Here is a 23,611-nt window from a genome sequence, read left to right on the forward strand (position 1 = left end):
CCCCATGCCTGAGAAGGTGGGGAACAGAGAGCATGGCTGCCATGTAGGAGCTGGGGACAGCAGCCCAAGAGGATTAATAACTCAGGATTATTGTGGAAGGTGGATTAGCTATGTGGAGGTTAGGAAGTGGCCCAGCCATTGAGATGATTAAGGCATATCAAAATATAAAGGTTATGTGAGTGGGGGAACCATGGATGAGAGAGATGTGTGTGTGTGTGTGTGTGTGTGTGTGCGTTCGATTCATTTAGGAATCCAGAACATTGGGGCGGGTAGCCAGGAAAGTACTGCCACATTTTAATTAGACATTTAATGCTATAAAACGTAATGGTAAATGTTCTCAAATATCACTAGAAAAATGAGTAGGAAAATTCTTATGCAGTAACCTAATATTTACTAAATCATAAACTGCTAATTACCAACTACCAATATTAAAAATGATATCATAAATCCAGTTAAATTTGATTTTTATTTGTTTATTTTGAGACATCATCTCAAAACATGTAGCTCTGGCTGGCCGTATACCCACTATGTATACCAGGCTAGCCTAAAACTCACAGAGCTTCTGCCTATTGAGTAGCACTGAGTTACAAGAAGTGTGCCACCACACCCAGCCAGCCATGTCAAATCTCTTAAAAGGCAATTGTTTGCTTACAACTTAATTTAGCACATCTACTTGTAGGAATTAATCACAAAGCAATTTGTAAGGTTATTCATCGCAAGATTAATAGTGTTAAACAGACTGGCTTCATAACTCATGACAATCTATGTTACGGGCTGCCATAAAGTCACCCAATATAATACAATCAAAATGCACACAGTGCTGCTGAAGTGGCTTAGAGGACTAAGGTTATCTACCCATATGCCTGATAATATCTGCTTAATCCCTTGGATCCATGATAGGATAGAGGGAATATCCACAAGGTCTTCTCTGATCTCCACATGCACACACACACAAATAAATAATTTCTAAGGGTTGCAGAGACTGTGCAGTAGTTAAAAGTATTGGAGAGGATGTAAGTTTATAGCATCCATGTCAGGTGGTTTCCAACTGCTCAGCTCCAGGGCTATCCGAGGCCTCTGACAGCCATAGGCACCTGCATTCATATGCACAACCCCCACAATTTCAAAACTAAATTTTAAAAATATTTAATTTTTATTTTTTACGTTGTATATTTGGCAGAGGCAGGTGAACCTCAGTGAATTTGAAGCCATACTAGTCTATACACCGAGTCTCTGACCCTGTCTCATAAGAATAAAACCAATTTGTATAAACTATTCTACTAAATGATTATATAAACTATATATGACATTTACCTGGAAAACTCTGGAAGAAAATGCATCAATAAGTAATTCCATCAACATTTGTGAACCAGCAAAAACATTCTAAACCCTTTCAAGCTCACGTGAATAATTTCATTAAATATAAACCACATTATAGAAAATGAAATACTTTGACAAATTTAAATTAATACAAATCAAGCAACATATGCTCTCAGTTCCTAAGAGAATTAAAATTAAACTCTTACTGTCAGGAACAGTAAGCCAGTTGTAAAACCCCAAACATGATGAAATTAAATGACAAAGTTCTAAATAATATAAAGCCCCAAAAATAAATGCAAGAAAGTTTAAAAGCAGCTCATACTAGGGTCTAGAGAAATGGGCTTAGCAGCTAAGAGCACTTGTAGAAAACTCACCTTCAATTAATTCATAGTACCACTGCCTGTAAATATAACTCTAACTCCAAGAGGACCTGCTGCCTCTGGTTTCTAAGAGTATCTGCACTCAAATGCACACACATCCATTAAATAAACATACATTCACATAATTAAAAACGATTTTTTTTTTTTTTGCCTTTTGTGACAAGGTTTCTCTGTGTAAGCCCAGGCTATCCTGGAACTCAGAGTGACCTGCCTACTGCCTCTACCTCCCAAGTGCATCAAATGTATGTTCCATCACTGCCTGTCTCAGAGAGAAGCTAAAAACTCCATCAGAGTCATGTGCTATTTTGAATTAAGACTGGTTTTGGTCAGCTGGAACTGAAGAGTCAGCCATGATTAACAAGAGACCAGTGCCACTGAAGAAAAACCTTTATTTTATTGGTGCACCAGAGCTGAGAAATTAGTGGTGATTAAAACACTGTCACTTACGTGAAACCTTCAGCAACACAAACTAGATTAAAACACAAAATTTCCTATATTCAGGTAATTAATTAATATTTGAAACTAACTGGGCTGGAGAGATGGATCATTGGTAAGACCACTGACTACTCTTCCAGAGGTCCTGAGTTCAAATCTCAGCAACCACATGGTGGCTCACAACCATCTGTAATGAGATCTGATGCCCTATTCTAGTGTGTCTGACAGTTACAGTGTATTTATATATAATAAATAAATTTAAAAAAAAAAAAAGGAAGAAACTAACTAACTAAATATCAAGGGCAGAAGAGATGGCTTAGTGGTTAAGACCACTGATTCCTCTTCCAGAGGACTGGCCTTCAGTTTCTAGCACTGATGACACTAACAGTAGCCTGTAGCTTCAGTTCCAGGAGAACCAAAATCTTGCTTGAGCACTGCACACACGATACAGAGAAACACATGCAACAAACACTCATAAACCTAAATTAAAAAAGAAAAAGTAACAAAAAAACACAGTAGTTGAAGACAGTGATTTCCATGAGAAATCCAAAGTAGAAAGATTATAAATTTGTGGCTAGCCTGGGCCATGCAGTCAAACAAAACCAAAGATATGATATTAGTACTAAATTAATACAAAATAATAGGTTATAAATCTAATAATATGCATAAAAGATATATGAGAAAAACTATAAAAGGTCATTCCAAGCACAGTGACATATATCTTTAATGCCAGTACCCTGGAAGGAGAGGCAGATGAATCTCTTTAGGTAAATGCTAATCAAAGAAATCAATTCTTACTAATTTCATCTGTAAATATAATACAAGTTTTTAAAACTTATTTTTGTCTATGTGTGTATGCCTGGTTGTCTATATGTGCACCATGTGCATGCAAGTGCCCCTGGAAGCCTACTTATAGGCAGTTAGTTGTGTGGCATCATGTGGATACTGGGAACAGAATGATCTTAACCATTGAGCCAAATATTTTTCCAGGCCCTCAATGTAATCGAAATTCAAACAATCCATTTTTATTTGTGGACATCAATAAGAAATCCTACAGTTTATATGGAAATAATCTTAATGCTTGTGAAAAGACTTATTTTATTACCTTTTTTTTTTTTTTTTTTTTTTTTTTTTAAAGCAGGGTCTTTCTACACACTCCTGGTTGTTGTAGAACTTACTAGACCAGGCTGGGCTTAAATTCATAGAGATCCACCTGCTTCTGCCACCTAATGCTGGGAATAAAGGCATATATCACCATGTCCTGCACAGTACCCGCTCTAACCTCTGTGTTATCTCTTCAACCCATAAACTCATTTAATAAAATAAATAAATAAATAAAGTTTGTGTGGAGAAGCAAAGTATTAAAACTAAAACAACACTAAAAAATAAATAAAAGATTGATACTCACTACTTTAAAACTTACTATAAAGACACAGTAAACAAGAGAGTACTGGTTAAAGAACAAACAAAAAACAAAATAGAGGGCTAAAAAAAAAAGATAAAGAGAAAACACAAATCAGTAGGATTAGAATATTCTTTTGATGTTGTTAGGTTTTGTTTTTTCTTTTTCTTTTTTTGAGACACAGACTCATTCTATAGCTCAGCTTAGCTTGCAACTCACAATGTTCCTCAGGTTAGCCTTGAACTCAAAAGTAATCATCTTGCTTCAGTTTCCCAAGGGCCCCACCATACCTAGCTCAATACAGTTTTTCAACAAAAGACACAGAAAAAGTTAAATATCCATATGCAAATGGTAATCTTATTCTATCATGGAGGTTAACTAAAAAGCATGCTAAACCCACTTGTAAATGTAAACTAAAAATCTCCTATATGAGACCATTCATAAAGAAAAATTTAGATTGAAGACAATTGCCTTCATCTGCTGAGTCAGCTGAAAAGCAAATGTTATTTTAAATAAGCTAACCCACAACCATCAATATCCTTACTTAGAAATGTACATATATAATTTATATATAACGGGAACCATCATTTGTCTTTATATGCCTACGCATCCATCCATCCATCTAATATTTAGTCTAAACATCTCAACTTCCTAAAAGAATAGGCAGTGGCTGTCAAACATATAGAAGCTAGGCTCATACCTATAATCTCAGCACTCAAGATACAGAAACAGGATTGCTACAAGTTTGAGGTTGGCCTTGTTTAGACAGAAAACTGCAGCCACCATGGCAGTATAGCAAGATTTAGTCTCAAACTAACAACAATGAAAAGGATCTAGCAGCTATACAAAAACATGATTCCACTTCCAGAGCATCTATGACTTTCAAGAGGAAAAAATCTATTAAGTGCAAAGTCCAACAGTGTAGAAACAGGTTTCTATTTTATAAAGCAATCACTTCATGCTAGCAACTGTATTACATACTTCTACAAACATTGAATGCTAACTTTTCTCTTCTAAAGATGTGCTATTGGCTCAAGAGAAAATAGATGAAGATCATTCCAGTCTTGGCTACTTGAGTATCTTAGCTCTCCTGCTAGAACCACCACACTCTAAAAAGTTGCATTAAGAGGCTGGGGACATGACTTTGTCAGCAACATGCTTGCCACACAAGCACAAGGACCCAAGCTCAGATCCCCAGCACCTACACAACAATCTGGGTATGAACTATCTGTAATAACAATGTTTGGGAGGAAACCAAAGGGAACTCTAGAGCTTGAGACAGGAGGATGTAGACTTTGAGGCCAGTCTGGATTACACAGTAGAGTCATGCCTCAAGAAAAAAGGAGCTGGGCTCTGAGAAACAGTTTTATGTTTAAGAGGCAGAGAACCCAATTTTGGTTTCCAGCACTAACATGAAGTTGCTCATACTAAAGTCTAACTCCAGCTCCAGGAAATCTCCTTCTGGCCTTGATCAACACCACACACACATACATGCACAAATTAAAAAATAAAAAAAGCCAATAAGAAAACACTCCAGGCACACAGCCACAGGCTTTTAATCCCAGTACCTGGGAGGTAGAGGGAGGAGGATCCAGGTTATCTAGGTCACATAACAAGTTCTAGCATAGCCAAAACTACATAGTGAGACCCCCATCTCTGAAAAATAAATACATTGCTATTAAAAAAAAAAAAAACAAGATGTATATGTAGGTAGGTAAGTATCTTGCTTGCTTAGTGGTAGGCCACTTGCTTAACATGCACAGGGCCTTGTCTTGCAAACATAAATAAAATAAGCAAATGCAAATAAGCATCATGAAAAACCCAGCTAAGTATTAATGGTGGAATTCTAACACTGCTGTAACTGCCAAGTTTACACTATCTGAAAGTATTCTTGGTATTAAGTTTCTGTAATGAAAGCTCATAGCCATCATAATGAAATGAAATAACATGCTAACTTATAAGAGAGTTAGTCTGCAGTTCTATAAGGCACAAAGTTCAAGATCAAGCAGTTCCAGTTGTTCAGCCTCTGGTAAGGGAATAATATCACACTATAGAAGGAGAATAAGAGCAAATACTTCACCAAAAAGCACAGAATGCTGTGGAGATGTTTTTATAATACCCTTCCTATGAACGTATTGAGTTCATCACTACCATCTGAAAATATACCCCCAAAGATTCAATGATCTTTTATCAGCTCCCTCAGCTCCCATTATCTTCCCTCCTTCCCTCTTTTTTTTAATTTACTTGTGTAATATGTGTGAGTGTTTTGTCTGCATGTATGTCTGTGTACCATGTGTGTGCCTGGTGCCTGCAGAGGGCAGGAAGTTAAACAGTTGTAAGCTTTCATGTGGGTGTTGAAAATCAAATCCAGGTACTCTAGGAGAATTGCCTACTGTTTTAACCACCAAGACATCTCTCCAGCCCTACAACCCCAAGTTCCTAAAGATTCTATCATAACTCATAAATAAGGCTGTGAGCCAAAGTTACCATCAAGCCCATAAACTCAGCTATGTCTATGTCTAACCCCTGGCTTCATAATCAGAACAATATATATTTTTGGTTTTTCTTTTCCAATTATTTTTTCGTGACATTTATTTTATGTACAAGTATTTTGCCTGCAAGTATCTATGTGCAACATATGTGTACTTAGTGCCTGAGAAGGTCAGTAGGAGGTCATTAGACCCCTAGAATTAGAGTTACAGATGCTTGTAAATCACTATGTAGGTGCTGGGAATTGAACCCAAGGGGCCTGCAAGATCAACAAGTACTCTTAACTGCCAAGCCCTATGTTTTTGTTTCTGTTTTTCCCAAAAACCATCCGTGCTAGTCAGTTTCTGTCAACTTGACATAAGCTAGAGTCACCTGAGGACAAGTCTGTGGGACATTTTCTTGATTGTTAATTGATAGGCTAGGGCCCTGCCTACTGTGGGCACTGTCACCCAAGGGCAAATAAGTTTTCCTTGGTTATATAAAAAAGTAAACTGAACAAGCAAGCCATGAAAAGCAAGCCAATAAGCAGCATTACTCCATGTTCTACTCTGGTTCCTGCCTCCTGATCCCTGCCCTGAATTATTCTTTTATGATAGGCTGAAAGCTGTAAGATGAAATAAATCCTATCCTCTGAAAGTTATTTTTGGTCTTAATATTTATCACGACATAAAACAAGACAAGACACCATTGTGCAATCAAGTTCTAAAACCCACAAAACTAAGAAAACTAGCACCTTACAAATGCTATTTTAATAAAAATTCAATATCAGCCAAAACAGGAGGGGAGGATTCAAAGAGATGTGATTTTAAAAAAGCAAAATTTAAAAATATATACAATGCATTTTCTGACCAACAAGTTCAACAAATAGGCCTAAATATGAAATATTTTTGAGGGTTTGGAGAAACTGCTCAGTGTTTGGGAGTACCAATTGTTCTTCCAGAGGACACAGGTTCAATTCTCAGCACCCACATGGCAGCTCACAACTGTCTATAACTCCATCATCTGATACCCTGACACACACAGGCACCAATGCACATAATTTTAAGAAAAGAAATATTGTTGAAATGAAAGAGAAACTAAACAAAAAAAAAAAAAAAAAAAAAAAAAACCAAAAGAAAATGCATTTCACTCCTGAGAACTGCCACTGATTTCTTTTTTAGAACATGCTACATGACTCTAATATAGGAACTGCTATAATTTAAGACTATTTAGCTGAAGGGCTGGAAAGATGGATCACTGGTTTAGAATACTCATTGCTCTTGCAAAAAGAAGATCTAGGCTTGATTCCTATTACAGACATGGTGACTCACAATCTACCATAACTCTAATTCCAGGGGATCCACAATCTCTTCCAACTTCCTCAGGACCAGGCATGCATGTGCTGCACATATGCACAGGCAGGCAAAACACTCATATACAACAACAAGAACAACAGCTGAGTATGGTAGACCATGTCTATAGTTACAGCACACATGGAGATAGGAGAATTGGCAGCTCAATACCAGCCTTGGCTACACAATACGCTGGAGGCCAGCCTGTGCTACAAAAAACTTTCAGAAGTCAAAACTAGGGCTGGAGAGATGGCTCAGAGGGCTGCTCTTCCAGAAATCCTGAGTTCAAATCTATTTGTAGATTTTCACATCTTCATATTTGCTGAAGTTATTTTTCCAGATAGACACTGACTGAGTCACAATACTGTTGCAAAGATTGTTCCCATTTGACTTCTGGATGCAGGCACTAAGAAGATGTTAAAGGGGTATTGGTTATCATCCTGAGCTGCCTCACAAATGAATACATAATCCACCATTACATAAAGCTAGCCAGTCGAATCCTTTATTTCCACCCCCAAATCTACAAATATCAATCAATGATAAAGAGATTTCTCATTAAGACAGTAGAAAGTCATGAAAACTTCAGTTTACAGTAGTTCATAGAAACCTGAGCTTAGAACTATATCCACAGATGCGATCTAGCCCTACTTAGAGGCTTTCAGCAGATCTCTGACAAATCAGATATAAACCAATTTGTTAAGTAATTTAAGTAAAACTTGAAAAAAAAGGAAACTAGACAGAAACATTCTTCCACAAACATTTTATGTAGTCTAAGGTACATAATTCATTTGTACTCTAAGGCACATTAATTTCTTTGGCTTCTTGTCCTTTATAAGCCCCATAGCTACTGTGGTATTAAGAGCCTTAATCTAAATCTAAATTAAAAAAAAAATTATTTCCCTAGAATTATGATTAGAAATCATTTGATACATAGAAAGAGAAGATGGAGAAAAGACAAGTTTATCTCATTTCAAATGCTTACCAAGTGTCAGCTGCTCTAATAAGTGTTTGCATACACCAAGAATTACTTCTCAAATGCAATCACTCCTCAACAAGCTTCTCTAACTACACAGGTTCTCTCAATAGTCTGTTTCACTTTTAAATAGCATTCAGCACTATCACATATTGTGCTATTTTTAATTTTGTCAATTTACTTGTCCTATTTCTCTCCATTAAGATTAAGTTATATAGTTTTGTTCCCTGAAGCATCCTCAGCATCCTTGTAGACAGCACTCAGAAAAATGAATGACCTTGTTTAGTCCACACTGGGGTCCATTGTTGGTTGATGGTTTTGTGCACTGAGTATTTAGGAGGCTGAATTCTATGCTCAGATAGCTGGTTGCAGTCCTGACTACTGTGTGGTCAAGCATCACCAGTCTCAATGTTATGTTAAAGTTGTTTTTCCATCATCTCTGATTAGCTAATAAAGAGTTGATCAGCTTATAGCTGGGTAGGAGAGAACAGGAGTTGGGACATTCAAGCAGTGAGGAAATCCCAAGGAGAGAGAAGAGAGATGAGAGGAGGAGAAGAAAAATGTGGAGAAAAGACCATGTGGAGGGACCAGGAAGTGGCCACAAGGACATACATGGAGCACAGCAAGCCAGGGTAAGACTATGGTTGAAGAATCATGTGCCTAGGAAATAGGCAGTCTTAGAGGGTTAGAAGGCTCAGAAGCTATCCAGCTTAGTGCTTGCAGCTTATTAATAAATACTAGGTCTCTGTGTTATTTCTTCAGGAGCCAAAATAGGCTAGAACAGGTGTAGAAATGCCCTGCAGTTATTTGGGAACAAAGGAGATAAAGAATACCCCCCAAATAAATACAGCACATTAAGATACTAGTAAAGTAGGACTTTAGACCAAGGGAGGTTAAAAAATTTGCCACAGGTAAATCAATTAAGAACTAAGACCTAACTTTAGAACCTGTATTCCCCCTTCATGTTGTACAAGTTCAAAGGATTTCCTGGAGATCTCATTTTTTCCCCAATCAAAATGTTTACCCATCAAGATGATTTACATATGCCCTGAGGTATGAGAAAAGCTACTAAAAGAATACTGTTCTAATCATGAAGACTATGGGGTTCAGCAAGAGATTCTATGGTAAGAGAAAGAATAAAAATCTAGGAAATGAGGTTGACTCTAAAAAATATTAAGATGTATTTTTAGCATTTATTTATTTAATTTGGAGGAATGCACCATAGCATCCATATGGAGGTCAGAGACAACTCAAAAGAATTGTCTCTTTCCTTCCAACCCACTGGGTAGGGGGCTGGGGGTTATGTCCCAAGGATTGAAGTCAGTTCACCTGGCTTGGCAACAAGTGCCTTTACTTGATAAGCTATCTTTGCCAGCCCAGGTAAAGTGTGTCTCCTTTCTAGGCATAGAAATATAAGGTCCTAAAAGTTAAAGATAGAGCTGGTTTGAAGGTTTGTTTTGGTTTGAGACACAATCCTACTATTACTAGCCTGGGATGGCCTAGAAATCCTACTACCTTTGGCTTTCCAAGTGCTAGAATTACAGGTAAACACCACCATGCTCAACCACTTTACCTTAGAAGCTTCCACACCTCTTAAGAGGTGTTCTGTTGATGCTCTGTTCCTGCTTTGTTCTAGTATCCTAATTACTGGGGATCTGAGACGCCCCACCCCCCAGAACTGTTAAGAGAATAGCTGAGGAGGGTAACAAGCACATCGTAAACTACCTTCTCTTGAATGTTGTCAACACCAATGAACATTTTCCCAGACACAGGCCCAACAGAACCTACAAGCAGGAATGTACGAGTTTGTGAAGAATGATGCTCTACTTCTATTTGACAATACTCTTTAAGGACTAGACACTTTAGAGGAGATTGAAAGATATTGTTTAATCTTTTTTTTTTTAAGATTCATTTATTTATTTTATGTATATGTGTACACTGTAGCTGTCCTCAGACACCAGAAGAGGGCATCAGATCTTATTACAGATGGTTGTGAGCCACCATGTGGTTGCTGGAATTGAACTCAGAACCTCTGGAAGAGCAGTCAGTGCTCTTAACCACTGAGCCATCTCTCCAGCCTTAATCTTTTAATATATAGTACTTTTTGAGTGATAGAAATTGAAACCTGGGCCCTGTGCTTGCCACGCAAACTCTATTACTGAGCTATATCCCCAGCAATACTGATACTCTTAAGATTAAAAACAGCACAGAAAAAAACCAAAGCATTGATAAACTAGGCATGGTGGTACAGGCTTTTAATTCTAGCATTCAGAAGGCAGAGACAAATGCATCTCTGACAGTTCTAGGCCAGCTTGTTCTACCATAGAGTCCCAGGTCAACCTGTTCTATTATTTTTAAGAACTTGTCTTTTAAAAACAAAACAAACAAAAACCCCAGCATTCTTAGGAAAGAATAATATAAAAGAGACAGCATCTGCCAAGGTCATCCCACTTGTATTTCAACTACTGATAGTGAGACAAAAGCAAGATTCTTATTTATAAGAAATTTAAGTATTCTCATTTTCAGAGAGGCTGTCAGGATAGAATCATACAGATTAGAACTTTCATTCTTCTTTACAAAATAATAAGTTAATACAATTTCTGAATATTAATACTTATTTGGTGATAGAGAGGCAGTAAGAATGCTATTAAATGAAGAAAAAATGTCCTCATCCAGTTCCACTTTGGTGACTAGATAGTAGATACTGCTTCTACTTCTTAAGAAATACAATATATCAATATATCTAGAGATAGTTGTGTTTCCTATGCTGATTGCATTTTGTCAACTTGACAAACTTAGAGAATAAAAAAAAAGCCTCCATATGACTGGCCTGGAGAGTATTATTATTATTATTTGATTTGATAGGGCCCAGCTTATGGGAGGGAATGACACACCCAGGTAACTGGTCCTGGACAGTATCAGAAAGCAGGCTGAGCAGCAAGTCATGGGCAACAAGCCATTCCTTTATGGTCTGGTCTCGCTTTAGTTCCTGCTTTCCAGGTTCCTGCCTTGACTTCGAAATTCATGATGAACTTTGAACTGTAACCTAAAACAAACCCTTTCATCCTGAAGTTGCTTATGGCTATGGTGTTTTGTCACAACAATAAAAACCAAACTAAGACAGTAGTTCACAATTATAATCTCAGCATGGAGAAGCTGAAACAGGAGGACTACTACAATTTCATATATACTCTGGACTACAGTTAATTTTAGCTAGTTTAAGCTGTAGAATGAGATCATGCCTTAAAAAAAAACAAACAACAATGCTATCACCATTCTAATACGGGAAAACCAAACAAATAAACAGTAAAGCTGGGCATGTGATGCTAGGTATGGTAATGAAGGCCTTTGATTCTCAGGAGGCAGAGGCAGACGTGTCTCTATAAGTTCCAGGCCAGAAAGGGCTACATAGTGAGGTCTTGTCTCAAAATAGGGGTGGGGGGGGCAGTAAACATCATGAATCATGTTGAGTGGAACAAAGCTGACAAAAAAGCTCTAGGCTACAGAAGATTACATATAATTACTCTCCTTTGGGAGGGCCTTCTTTTGTGATACACAGATGCTTGTGTGTGCAGATATAAAAGTTCAAACTACATCCCTATGTTGCTCTCCCATCTCAGGATGCAGGAGCTAAGACAAAGCAAACTGAATTTTCCAACGGAAAAAGACCTAACAAGAAGAATTCTATTTAGTAATTTCTTCTCAAATTACCAGTCAGGGTTCAATTAGACATAGATGACAATAAATGATGGAAAGTTGAGTAACTCATAAAACTTCAGTAAGTTCAACTCAAGATTCTCCAGCTTTGACTATAAATAGCCAACAACTTGAAGACAACACTCCAACTGGCAAAGAACAGGAATGGATGAGACAGACACAACTATCCATTCCTCTTTTCTCCCTAATGGCATTCCTTAAACAGAACACAGGTAGGTAGGTCCTTAGTGCTATAAAAATAACCATTAGCTACCTTCAAGGAACTAAGTCTGTGCATTTCCATCAACTGTCCAAGACAGCCTAGGTAATTAAGGATCATTTGTATCAGGAATCCACACATCTTCATCACAGTGTAGAGGGAAATGCTCCAGATCTGTCTATTTCCCATGTGCAGTCTCTGGAACCTAGTCAAACTGGAACTGAAACCTAGTTTCTAAAATGTACTCTATATCTATTAGTTAGTTGTTGTAAATAAGTTTTCTCAGCTTTTAAAAAGGTTTCTTTGTACAACTGGAAGTACTGTATACTCTAAAGATGATTTTTTTGTACCTTTCCAAAGTGAAATTATTTGAAGCCCTCCCTCCCCATATTAAAAAATATATATCCTTTCAGCATCATTTGACCGAAGTATAAAGCAACCTGGTTGGCCTCCATGCATCCGATGGCATCTTCCAAGAGTGAAAATTCCACGCAGACATAGCCATAGTCGTAACCTGGGGACAGCATTTAAATACAGACGGGAGTGGTGTTAGTGCCTTGTAAACATAAAAGACACACTTATATCCCCTGTTCTGAACCCCTTAAACACAAGCCCTCCCCATCTATCTCCTCCCTCCTCTTCACTAGGCAGAAGTGCTTTCTCAAACAGAAAAAGTACTGAAGGAAAAGTCTGGGTGTTTCTGAACTTTGGGATTCATTCCAAATGGCTTTTTCCCCCTATTAACTAAGAAGATTATATGCCCTCTTTATCACTGCTGATCAGGAAAGGTACCACAGAACTGAGTAATTTCACGGAAAGTTCATGTGGAGACTCAAAACATTTTAATAACAGGCTATCTTTTGGAAACATAGCCAACAAGAAAAGGAAAGTATCTGAAAATAAACATATCCAGAGAGAAGGGAGAGAAGCAATTATTCCAAAGCTGTGCTAAGAGTCACCATTCTTCAAGCAGAAACCACTTTCAAAGAAGTTCTGACTGAATGATGCAACATCTGGATACCACAGTAGGCTTCTGGATGACAGGGAAGAGACCATTTCAACCACCACCACCATCACCCTCCCTCCCCTGTCATAAGCCAGATAAAAACTTTATAAACATAGGAAGATATAAAAGCATAAATATATGAATAGCTGGATCCAAAATTGTGCTTACATGCAAAAGCTGATGGTAGAGCAAGCAGAGGGAAAGATAGCAGTTGTTAGTAATCAATGTACGTTCAATAACTTCAGGTATCATCATCAAATACCTTTCACCTTATCACTGAAAAATATTATCTGCAGTTCAAGCCTGAGGTTCTAATGACCCATGAAACTGGGAAGTCACGGGATTTGCAGGTTGCTAAACTCTACTCATTAACCTGTCTCATAGTTCCTAATACTGCTATCATATAACTACAAAGATACACTTATTACAATGTTTCACAAATAGCCTTTATGTTTTCTTCATTTCCTTACAAGATAAAGAAACCTCTAGAAACTATAGTATGCAAATGGAACAGAAAAATATAGATGTGATTCATTCAGGTAAAAAATAGAAGGTAAAGAATACAACATAAAACCTATGCAAATTTTAAATATAAAGTAGACATAACAAAAAAAAGATATTCCTTCAGGTATCAAAAGAAACACTTTACAGTGTAAGTTCCAGGACAGACAGCACTATATAGAAAAACTGTCTTAAAAAGCGATTAAAAACAAACAAACAAACAAATAAAGGTAATGGCTAGAGAATTAAGTGGTAAGATTCTGGATTCAAAATGTACAACCAACAAGAGGCAAAAAGACAGAAGTTGACCTGGTGACATAAGCCTATCATTTTAGTTCTCAGGAAGCTGACACAAGAGAATTGCAACATAGTCAGCTTGGACTAAATTGTTAAGACCCTACCTCAAAAATAAAAATAAGGGCTGGAGAGTTGACTCAACAGTTAAGAGCATAATCTTGTTCTTCCCAAAGACTCAGGTTGGGTTCCCAGTACTAACATGGTTGACTCACAACTTTCTGAAACTACAGTCCTACAGGAGACAATGATGTTTTCTGACCTCAACAAGCACCAGGTACACATGTTACAAAGACATACATGCAGGCAAAACATTTATACACATAAGATCACAAATTTTAAAGAGCCTTTCTAAAAAATAAACATACCAAATTTGGTAAAAATGGGTTGAATTACTTGTTACATAAAATAAATGGTCTTAAATGTTTTACGGTAACAACTTTGATTTTAGTCCTGTTAACTGTTTTACCTACAAAATGTTAAACAATGATGTATATCCTTGTTTTAAGTTTAGGAATAACCAGAAAGAACAACCAAAGGTTTCTAAAAACCTCAGTATTACCTCAGGCTGAGAAATAAGAGTCATATGCTGCTGCCAACTCCTACACACACACACACACACACACACACACACACACACACACACCAAGGGTTCTTCTTTGTAGCCCTGGTTGTCTTGGAACTTGCCTGGTGAATGGCCTCAAACTCATAGAAATCCACTAGTCCCAAGTGCTGGGATTAAGAGCCCTGGATACCTGCACTTACTTTATAGATCAGGCTGGCTTTTTTAACTCTGAGATCTGCCTGCCTCTGCCTCAGAGGTTGAGATTAAAGGTATGTGACCACCCCCTCTTTTTTAAAGACAAAGTCTCACCCATGTAAATTGGACTAGTCTGGATCTCTCTAAGTGAAAACAGGCTGCTACTGAAGTTGTAGATATTCACCTGCAATTACCTCCAGAATGCTAGGGATAAAGATGTGCATTACCATGCCTGTCTAGAGACAAAATTCTTTATTCTAATTTCATAGTTTTGGCCAACTCCAAATTGCTTAAACTTATCACAAAAGCCAGTTTCCACTTACTAATCAATCTTTGAAGAAACACAAAAGTTTTTGGCAGATGTGTTTGTATACAACCTGTTAAATATGGAAATTATTTTTATTCAGTTCAAATGTATTTTCTAAACAAACACAGTCTGTCAGATCTCATATGTGCATGTATATAAGTGTATGTACACACACATATATATAATATATAAGATTTTCTGCATTTTGTAAATATAATTGGAAGCAATGAAGAGTAACACAAAGAGCATAAATACCTTTACAACCAAATTTCTACTGCGAATACTGAAAGTCATGTCCATAATCAAAAGGGAGTAGCCATAAATCAAACAGATAATTCTCTTGATTGCTTTGATTACCACTAAAAACATTATCAAAGAAGTATGGGAAACAAACTCTCCACAGCTGCCAAAATGGGGAGGGACCGAAAACAAAACAAAACAAACAAACAATTAAAAAATACCACACCAAAAAAAAAAAAAATCAGACAACTAAAGCCAGATTATAAAGCCCTAAATTTTCCTCATTATGCCCAAAGATGAAAACACTGCGGCCAGGAGGAATACACAGACTCTGTGGTAAGAACAAGGAGATTCATGACAATTCATATTTTCTTGAAGAAACAAGCAGGTATTGATACTAAAGTCACTGGGAAGAAAAATATATAGACTAAAAAGAGGAATAATGACCACTTTGTACATATCAACTTTACAATAACATTAAGTTTACAAGCTATCATCTAAGTTTCTTCTGCACTAAAGTGTAGCTATCCAAAGAAAACATACTTAAATTTTAATTATACAGGGTTTTTTTTTAAGGTACCCAAACTTGATCCTAAATAGTATCTGCGTTCAAACTTCATAGTTGAATCAAAGAGTTTCAGAAACTGCCAAAAGATGACACTAAGTATTTACATAGTATCTGTCATAAACAAGGTTCTACTATAAAATTCTTTTTACATATACTGGTTTAATTCCCACAAGACTACTATAGAAGTACATATTGTTAAATTTATTACTGATGGGGAAACAAAGAAAGGAAAACAAATTCGACCAAAGACATCTTAGTTTTAATCTAGTACTAAGCCTTTTAAAGCCAAGAAGTTCACATTCAAATGGATACTAATTAATTGCCATACTGTATCTCTTCATTTTTTCAGTATTAAAGATTGAACTTTGGAACATGCTGGGTAATAGCTCTACAATTAAACCATCAGTCTAATCTTAGTCTTCTACATACTTTAAAAAGACAGTGCACAAGCATGTAGGTGTGCATGTAGGTGTTTACATGTACATAGAGATTAGAGATCAACTTTGTTTTTTGGTTTTGTTTTGTTTTTTCTGTTTTTTTGAAACAGGGTTTCCCTATGTAGGCCTAGCTGTCCTGGAACTCACTCTGTAGAGGAGAACAGGCTGGCCTCAAACTCAGACATGCAACTGACTCTGCCTCCTAAGTGCTGGGAGTAAAGGCATGCACCTCTACTACCATCAGGTTCAGAGATCAACTTTTGGGAATCATTTTCTCTCCTTTCAGCATGTAGGTCTTAAGAGTTAACACTCAGGTGGCAAGCTTCTTTACCCACAGAACCACCGCACCAGTCTTCAAAAGTTTTAAAAATTAAAATACAATAACCACATTTTCCCCCACCCCTCTCCTCACTTAAAACCCACAACCCATGCCCCATGCCCATATTTCTTCCAAAATTCAAGTTCTCTTTTTATTTCTTACTGTTTATATATATAAGCATATAAACCTATAAATACAATCTGCTGAGTCCACTTAGTGTGCATGTATTTAGGGCTGACCAGTCAGTATTTTTATTCTTAGACAAGGCTAATTTGTATAGGCTGACTTCTTTTTCTTTTACTTATTTTAGTTTTCTAAGACAGGGGTTTTACTATGTTGCTCTGTGTGCCTCAAACTTGGAGCCATTCTCCTGACTGTACTAACAGTGCTGGGATTACAGAAAAGTGCCTCTATTTCTAGATTTTAGGTTAAACTTAAACTGCAGCCCAGGCTGCTTAAGCCTGCTATTCTCCTGCCTCAGCCTTCTGAGTAGTTAGGACTAAAGCATTTCACTTTTTAAGAAAACCCTAGACTGATTTAAATAATCTTAATTTCAAATTTATTCAGCCCCAATACAAGAGGAGTCCTACATACCTAAGGACAAATGAGCACAATAGTTACTCCTATCGTAACATTTATAATGAATCATCATGAGTGGGCAAACTAGGCAAGTTAGAAAGTATTCACTCTCAATAAGTGACTCCATTGGCTCCCATGATTCTTCTGAAAGGACAAAAACTAGAAATTCTTATTATAAAAGATGACTATAAAATTATGTAGCAGTATGGAAACACATAGCATATAAAGGATTAAAAATGAATATATCCTTACGGTTAATTATGTAAAATTTATGTAGAAAAAAATGACTGGAATTAGGTACAAACTGAATCTAACTCAGAAGTTAGAGACAAAAATCAGCATATAAGATAAAAACCATGCACTGTCAAAATTATACTTGGAGAGCCCAACATACCATCTTTCAATATAGGTAAATCCAACATTTTCCTCCAGCGATGCAACAGATCAGTTTTCCTTTGGTTGACACCAGATGAAGAGGTTGGCTTGCATTTAAGGGCCATAATGTATGAAAAATATATCACTTTAAATAAGAGAAGCACAGCCACCACAGTAAATGCTCACACTCAGAGAAACTTGGAATCAGAAACCATATGAAGCCATAGCCAAGTCTTATCCCCTCCTCCATGATGATTCAGTGAGAAGGAAAACAGGATATGGAATGTAGGGGTAGGAGGCAGGATTCAAGCAACTTTAGGTGATTATACAAAAATCTGAAAATGGATTAATGCAATACAACTGAATATAAAAAATTAAAATGATTGTATTGCTTAATGGAGGAATAACCCGAGATTTTCTTGTTTCCCAAATTTTGCAATTATGGTAATCTGATAATTCACAGGAAAAGTTCTAGTAGTCACAGACGATATTTTACCTACAGAAGTATTATTCTGAAACCTGACAATAAATACTGTGTTCAGAATTACTTGGACTCAAGATGGTAAATTCTGTTAACAATTCCACAAACATATTTTTATCAAAGGAAGTAACAAAATATCTATTTTATTACCTTTTTGCTAATGGTGGTCTTCTGAGAGGACATCTTGGTAGGCTAAAGGTTCTTACATGACTGTTAAAATAATCACCTGACTCCATTTTCTAACCTAATCACATAAACCTCCAGAAATATAAATATTATATACGCTTTTCTTAGGTAGCCAAGAAGGATAAAAACAGAACAAGAAAAAGAAAATCTAAAAAAGGTAACACTTTCAAATCTTGGCTAACAAAATGGCTCAAGAGGTAAAGATATTACTACCAAGTCTGATGATCTATATTTGAACCCTAGGACTCACATTGTGGAAGGACAAAAACACTTCCCCCAAGTTGTCTCTGTCCTCCACATAAGCTCTGTGACATGCCCCTGTGTTATATGTATATACACACACAAATAAGTGTAAAATTTCAAATCTTCTCCATTTTCATTAATTATTTAGTTACCAAAAAAGTATCTATGAAAATTAATTAGGTAGCTGTGAAGAAATATGGTACAGAAATCAGAGACCTGATAGATAAGTAATAGCCAACCCAACTCAAAAACTAACAGTTGGTCTCTGTCCCTGCCAGGCTTGATTCTAAAAGACAACAAAATCAATTTAAGATTGTTAAAGTCAACTGTTACTTAACAAAAAGGCCCACCTTTGTAACAAAAATTTTGTTTATGTAAATGAGATAGGCAGCCCTACCATCAAACTGATCTAGAAAAATTCAAATAACATTAGCCCAGATGAATTTCCTATTTAGAGAGACTACTGGTTAACTCTCAACAATTCCAAAATAGGCATGCCAACTATAAAATGTAAAAGGAAGATTAGGATTTTTTTAGTTTTATTGCCTCCCCCCATGTGTATTTATGTACATGGAGACATCAAATGACAGGTAATAATGAGGTAACCAATATGGGTGCTGGGAACTGAACTAGAGTCTCCTGAAGAACATAAGCATTCTTTTTGAGGCAGGCTTTCACTATGTAACACTGACTGCCTCCAAAGTGCTGGTATTAAAGGTATGCACATACTCTTAAACAATTAACCTTCTCTCATGGATGTTACAAGACTGTGAAAGTCAGTATTTACTTCATTAAAATCTGATTTAAATAAGACCTTTTCTCTAAACAAAACTGTGACTGTAGAAGCAAGTATTCTGAATGTAAAATGCACATGACAGAGCACACATGACAGTGTGGGCACCATTAATACTAGCACTCAGGAAACAGCAGGTAGATTTCTAGTGCTACACAGAGAAACCCTATCTTGAAAAACAGAAAGAGAAAGGGTGTGGGGGGGGACTCAATCAATCAGAAAGGCAGACAGACACAGCCGGGCAGTGGTTGTGCATGCCTTTAATCACAGCACTCAGGTAGATCTCTGTGATTCTAAGGCCAGCCTGGTCTACAGAGTAAGTTTCAGGACAGCCAGGGTTACACAGAGAAACTCAGGGGTAAAGGGTGAGGTAGAGGTGGGAGGAAAAAGAAAGAAAACACAAGGCTGGTAAAAAATTGTAGAAAACTTGGTTCTTACTTACCTATTTTTATTTAATTGAAAATACAGGTTTTTAGAAGAAAAGTAATAGAATTGATCCAGGAATCTGGATTCCTATCGATGGGAATAGTACAGCAAAAGTATAGGAAGTTGTTTTCTTAAAATTAAGAAAATCTCTAATTTTATATCAAACTAACAACATATTGAAAGAAAAAAAAATCAACCTACACAGGACACATTTTATGAGCATCTTTAATTTGCTTCACTTCAACTATGCATATAAGGACTGTTGGTCTGTAATAGAACAGATGAAATAAGTAAAGTAAACAGAAGATACTTGCTAAATTCTGAAACTATATGTGATTCTATTTTATTTAGTTTTCCATCTGTACCAATTGGTTATTCTAAATAAATAAGTAGACAAGTATATAGAAAATGTAGGGATGTGGATTAGTGGTAGGACATCACCTAGCATATATGAGACCTTGAGTTTGTTCCTATGTACCACATAAAAAATAAACAAAAAACTGCTGTTTCCCTTTTTCAGATTTTTCTGATACAAGATCCTACTATATAAACTACTTAGACTATCCCTGACCTCACTATGTGGGCCAAGCTGGCTACAACGGCCCAGGAACCCCAGATTTCATCTACCTAGTACTGAGATTATAGGTAGTAAGTATATGGGTTTTTATTTCAAAATCTAAATTTAGTCCCAGGGGTCATTTTGTCCTGATTGTGATGATATTATAGTTCTCTGCATTCAAGGAAATAATCATTAAGAAACTTTCTTTTCAATTTATTTCCATTCAACTTTTAGTAATGGTACTGTGTAAATAAAATGGAAGCCAATGTCCTACTTAGAGAACTTACTCTAATCAAAGAGTCCAGATGAGAAGAAATAAGCACAACCTACTTGAAGATGCTACTTAAGTCAAAGGGGAGCGGGTATCCTTTCAAAAAGCCTGTGATCTATTCAAATCACATTCTCACTCCACCCCTTACCTTCTACCTCCCTCCAACCCCCTGTGCACAAAACAACCAATCAGGGAAAAATGTAAATCTGTTTTTGCTATTCTCAAGGAAAGAACAAACTTCATTCTAGGAGACACAGAGTCATGAGAGAAGGATCAATACAGAAGAGCACCTGGAACAAAATGCCTAACAACTGAGGTCCTAGATAGAGACTAAAGTCTTCCTTCCACTCTGGTGTCCCCAGTCCTACAACAGCACCTGGCACAGGATGGTACTCATTCAATGCCTCATCAACTGTAGTCAGTCTTTGGGTAATGCACACATGAGGTGCAAAGTCATATACTTAGGCAAAAAAATACCCAGAATAGTAAACTCTTTAAATTTTGAGGCCAAAAGAACCCATGAACACAAAAAGTAATAGATGCCCTTACAAAAGCTGATTTTAAGATGTTACAAAGTGTTCAGAAAGATAGAATACATAACCCAAATACCCATTTTTCTAAAAGTCTGTATGCCTGGTGGCAAAATCCTTAAACTCCAGACTTGAAGGCAGAGGCATGTAGGTCTGAGTTTGAAGGTAGCCTGGTTTACAAAGAGAATTCCAGGTAGTCAAAGCTATTCGGTAGGAACCTGTCCACTACCCTACCACCACCACCACCCTACCACCTTAAAAAGACTGCTGATATAGTTGACAGAATGCTTGTCTAATACACACAATTCCCTGGGTTCACTGCTGTACTGCAGAAACTGGGCAATGGTAGTGGATACCCATGATTCCAATTAGAAACTAAATTCAAGGTAACTCTTGGTTATACATAGAATACGAGGCTATCCAAAGGTACATGAGACACTGCAGGGGGAAAAAAGTGCACATCTAAAATCATTGCTTATTGGTTAAAATTGTTTATTCTTTTTTTTCTAAGACTTATTTTATATGCATGGGTATTTTCCTTCCGTGCTTATATGTGTGGACCACATGCATGTATAGTACCATGAATCCTCTAGAACTGGAGCTACAGAAACTGCCAAGTCCTCTGGAGGAGTAACCAGTGCTCCTAAACACTGGGCCATCTCTCCAGCCCTGGGTTTATTGTTCTTGCATAGGACGTGGATTCAGTTCCCGGTACCTACACAGTGTCTCATAACCATCTGTGATTACCTTCTTTCTTTTTTAAAAAAAAAAATTTATTGCTTTTTTGAGACAGGGTTTCTCTGTGTAGCCCTGGCTGTCCTAGAACTTACTTTGTAGACCATATTGGACTTGCCTCTGCCTCTTGAGTGTTGGGATTAAAAGTGTATGCCATCATTGTCCAGCAACCATTTCAATTCCTTCCCTAACTTCCACAGGCATCTGTACACATATGGTGCACAAAAACTCACACAGGAATGCACACATACAAATAATATTTTTAAACTTTAATAATTCAGTATAGTTATGATATTGTACAACACTATCCAGTTATAGAACATTTTTACCACCTTAAAATAAAACCCCTTAGGCTGGAGAGATGGTTCAGTGGTTAAGAACACTGACTGCTCTTCCAGAGGTCCTGAGTTCAAATCCCAGCAATCACATGTTTGTTCACAACCATCTGTAATGAGATCTGGTGTCCTCTTGTGGTGTGTCTGCAGGCAGTTACAGTGTATGTAAGAAATAAATAAATCTTAAAACTAAAATAAGTAAAAAATAAAAACCCTATCCATTAAGCAACCACTCCTCCTCATTCCCACTAACTTCCTTTCTATTTCTGGGGTTAAACCTATTATGGATAGCCATAAAAATATAGTCATAAAAATATGTGGTTGGTTGAGTATGACTTTTTTCATGTTTTCAAGGCTCATCCACATTTCAGTATATGTTAGTAAATCATCCCTTTCTGTGGAGATTTATATCAATATATATCATGCTAACTGGCTTCTTTTTATCAACACAATTCTTTTGTTGTAATGTACCTGAGCAGTCTTCTCATTTCTACTGCTCAATACTATTCCAACTGTACAATAGTATACTCCAAAGATTATCCAATTATCAAAAGACATCTCACTCCTGACACTTTCCCAGGAATATAAAAAGTCAAGGTAATACATAAGTAGGAAAGTTTTTTGTAAACACCAAATAAAAGGTACAGGGTGGATAATCTCATCTATAATTCCAAAATCTAAAAAGACCTTAAATACTAAGTTTTTTTGGCAAATTTCAGCAAAGATAGTTTTTTAATTTTTTGTTGTTGTTGTTGTTGTTGTTGTTGGGGAAAAGTTAGGGAGGAGTAAACAGACAAGAGTTTTTCTACAGACCCCCAGACTGACCTGGAACTTTTGATTCTATACCTTGGTCTCCTCAGTGATAAAATTACAAATGTGTATCATCATAACTGGCTTTGTAATAAAACTAAAAGATCAATTCTATATATTCCAAATCTACCCATTATAAGTAATACCTATTTAGCACCAACTCTGGCAGGACATCGCACAATCTAAAACAATTGGCTTAATTTACGTGTCACAGTATTTTTGAGATAAGGTCTGACAGGAACTGAACTTTTTCTATACCTGAGACCTTCTGTATCTCTCTATTAAGTACAATTTGTAAACTGGGGGAGGAGGGATGACACACGTGCATACCTGAATGGGAGTGTGGGTGTGCGCGTGTGCATGTGCTCCCAGGCTCGAGTGCTCAATCACTCTTCATCATCTATTTCTTGGGCAGAGGCTGATTTCTGTGAGTTCAAGGCCAGCCTGGTCTACAAAGCAATTTCTAAAATAGCCAGTGACACACAAAGAAACCATGTCTCCAAAAACACACACACACACAAAATTACGTATCTCTTCTTCACCAAGGCACAGTTCATGGCACAAGGTTGAAGTTCAGGCTGTCCTATCCCCCGGAAGTTCAGTTAAGAA

The 23,611-nt window shown here is 36.9% G+C and overlaps 1 protein-coding gene across 4 annotated transcripts in view; it reads right to left on the reverse strand.

Annotated features, from left to right (window-relative positions):
- RBM6 (RNA binding motif protein 6) overlaps positions 1 to 23,611 on the reverse strand; it is an 87,022-nt gene that overhangs the window by 35,784 nt on the left and 27,627 nt on the right. For 2 of the 4 annotated variants that reach the window (XM_080934830.1, XM_080934829.1), the window contains one exon: positions 12,688 to 12,761. The exons of 1 other annotated variant lie outside the window; for it this stretch is intronic. In XM_080934830.1, the coding sequence (XP_080790956.1) occupies positions 12,688 to 12,761 (74 nt within the window). Of the gene's footprint in view, positions 1 to 12,687; positions 12,762 to 17,652; positions 17,741 to 23,611 lie in introns of those variants that run through there. One more of the 4 variants, XM_080934831.1, reaches the window with a different exon arrangement.

This window comes from Micromys minutus (assembly GCF_963924665.1).
Source record: "Micromys minutus genome assembly, chromosome: 21".
NCBI lineage: Eukaryota > Metazoa > Chordata > Mammalia > Rodentia > Muridae > Micromys > Micromys minutus.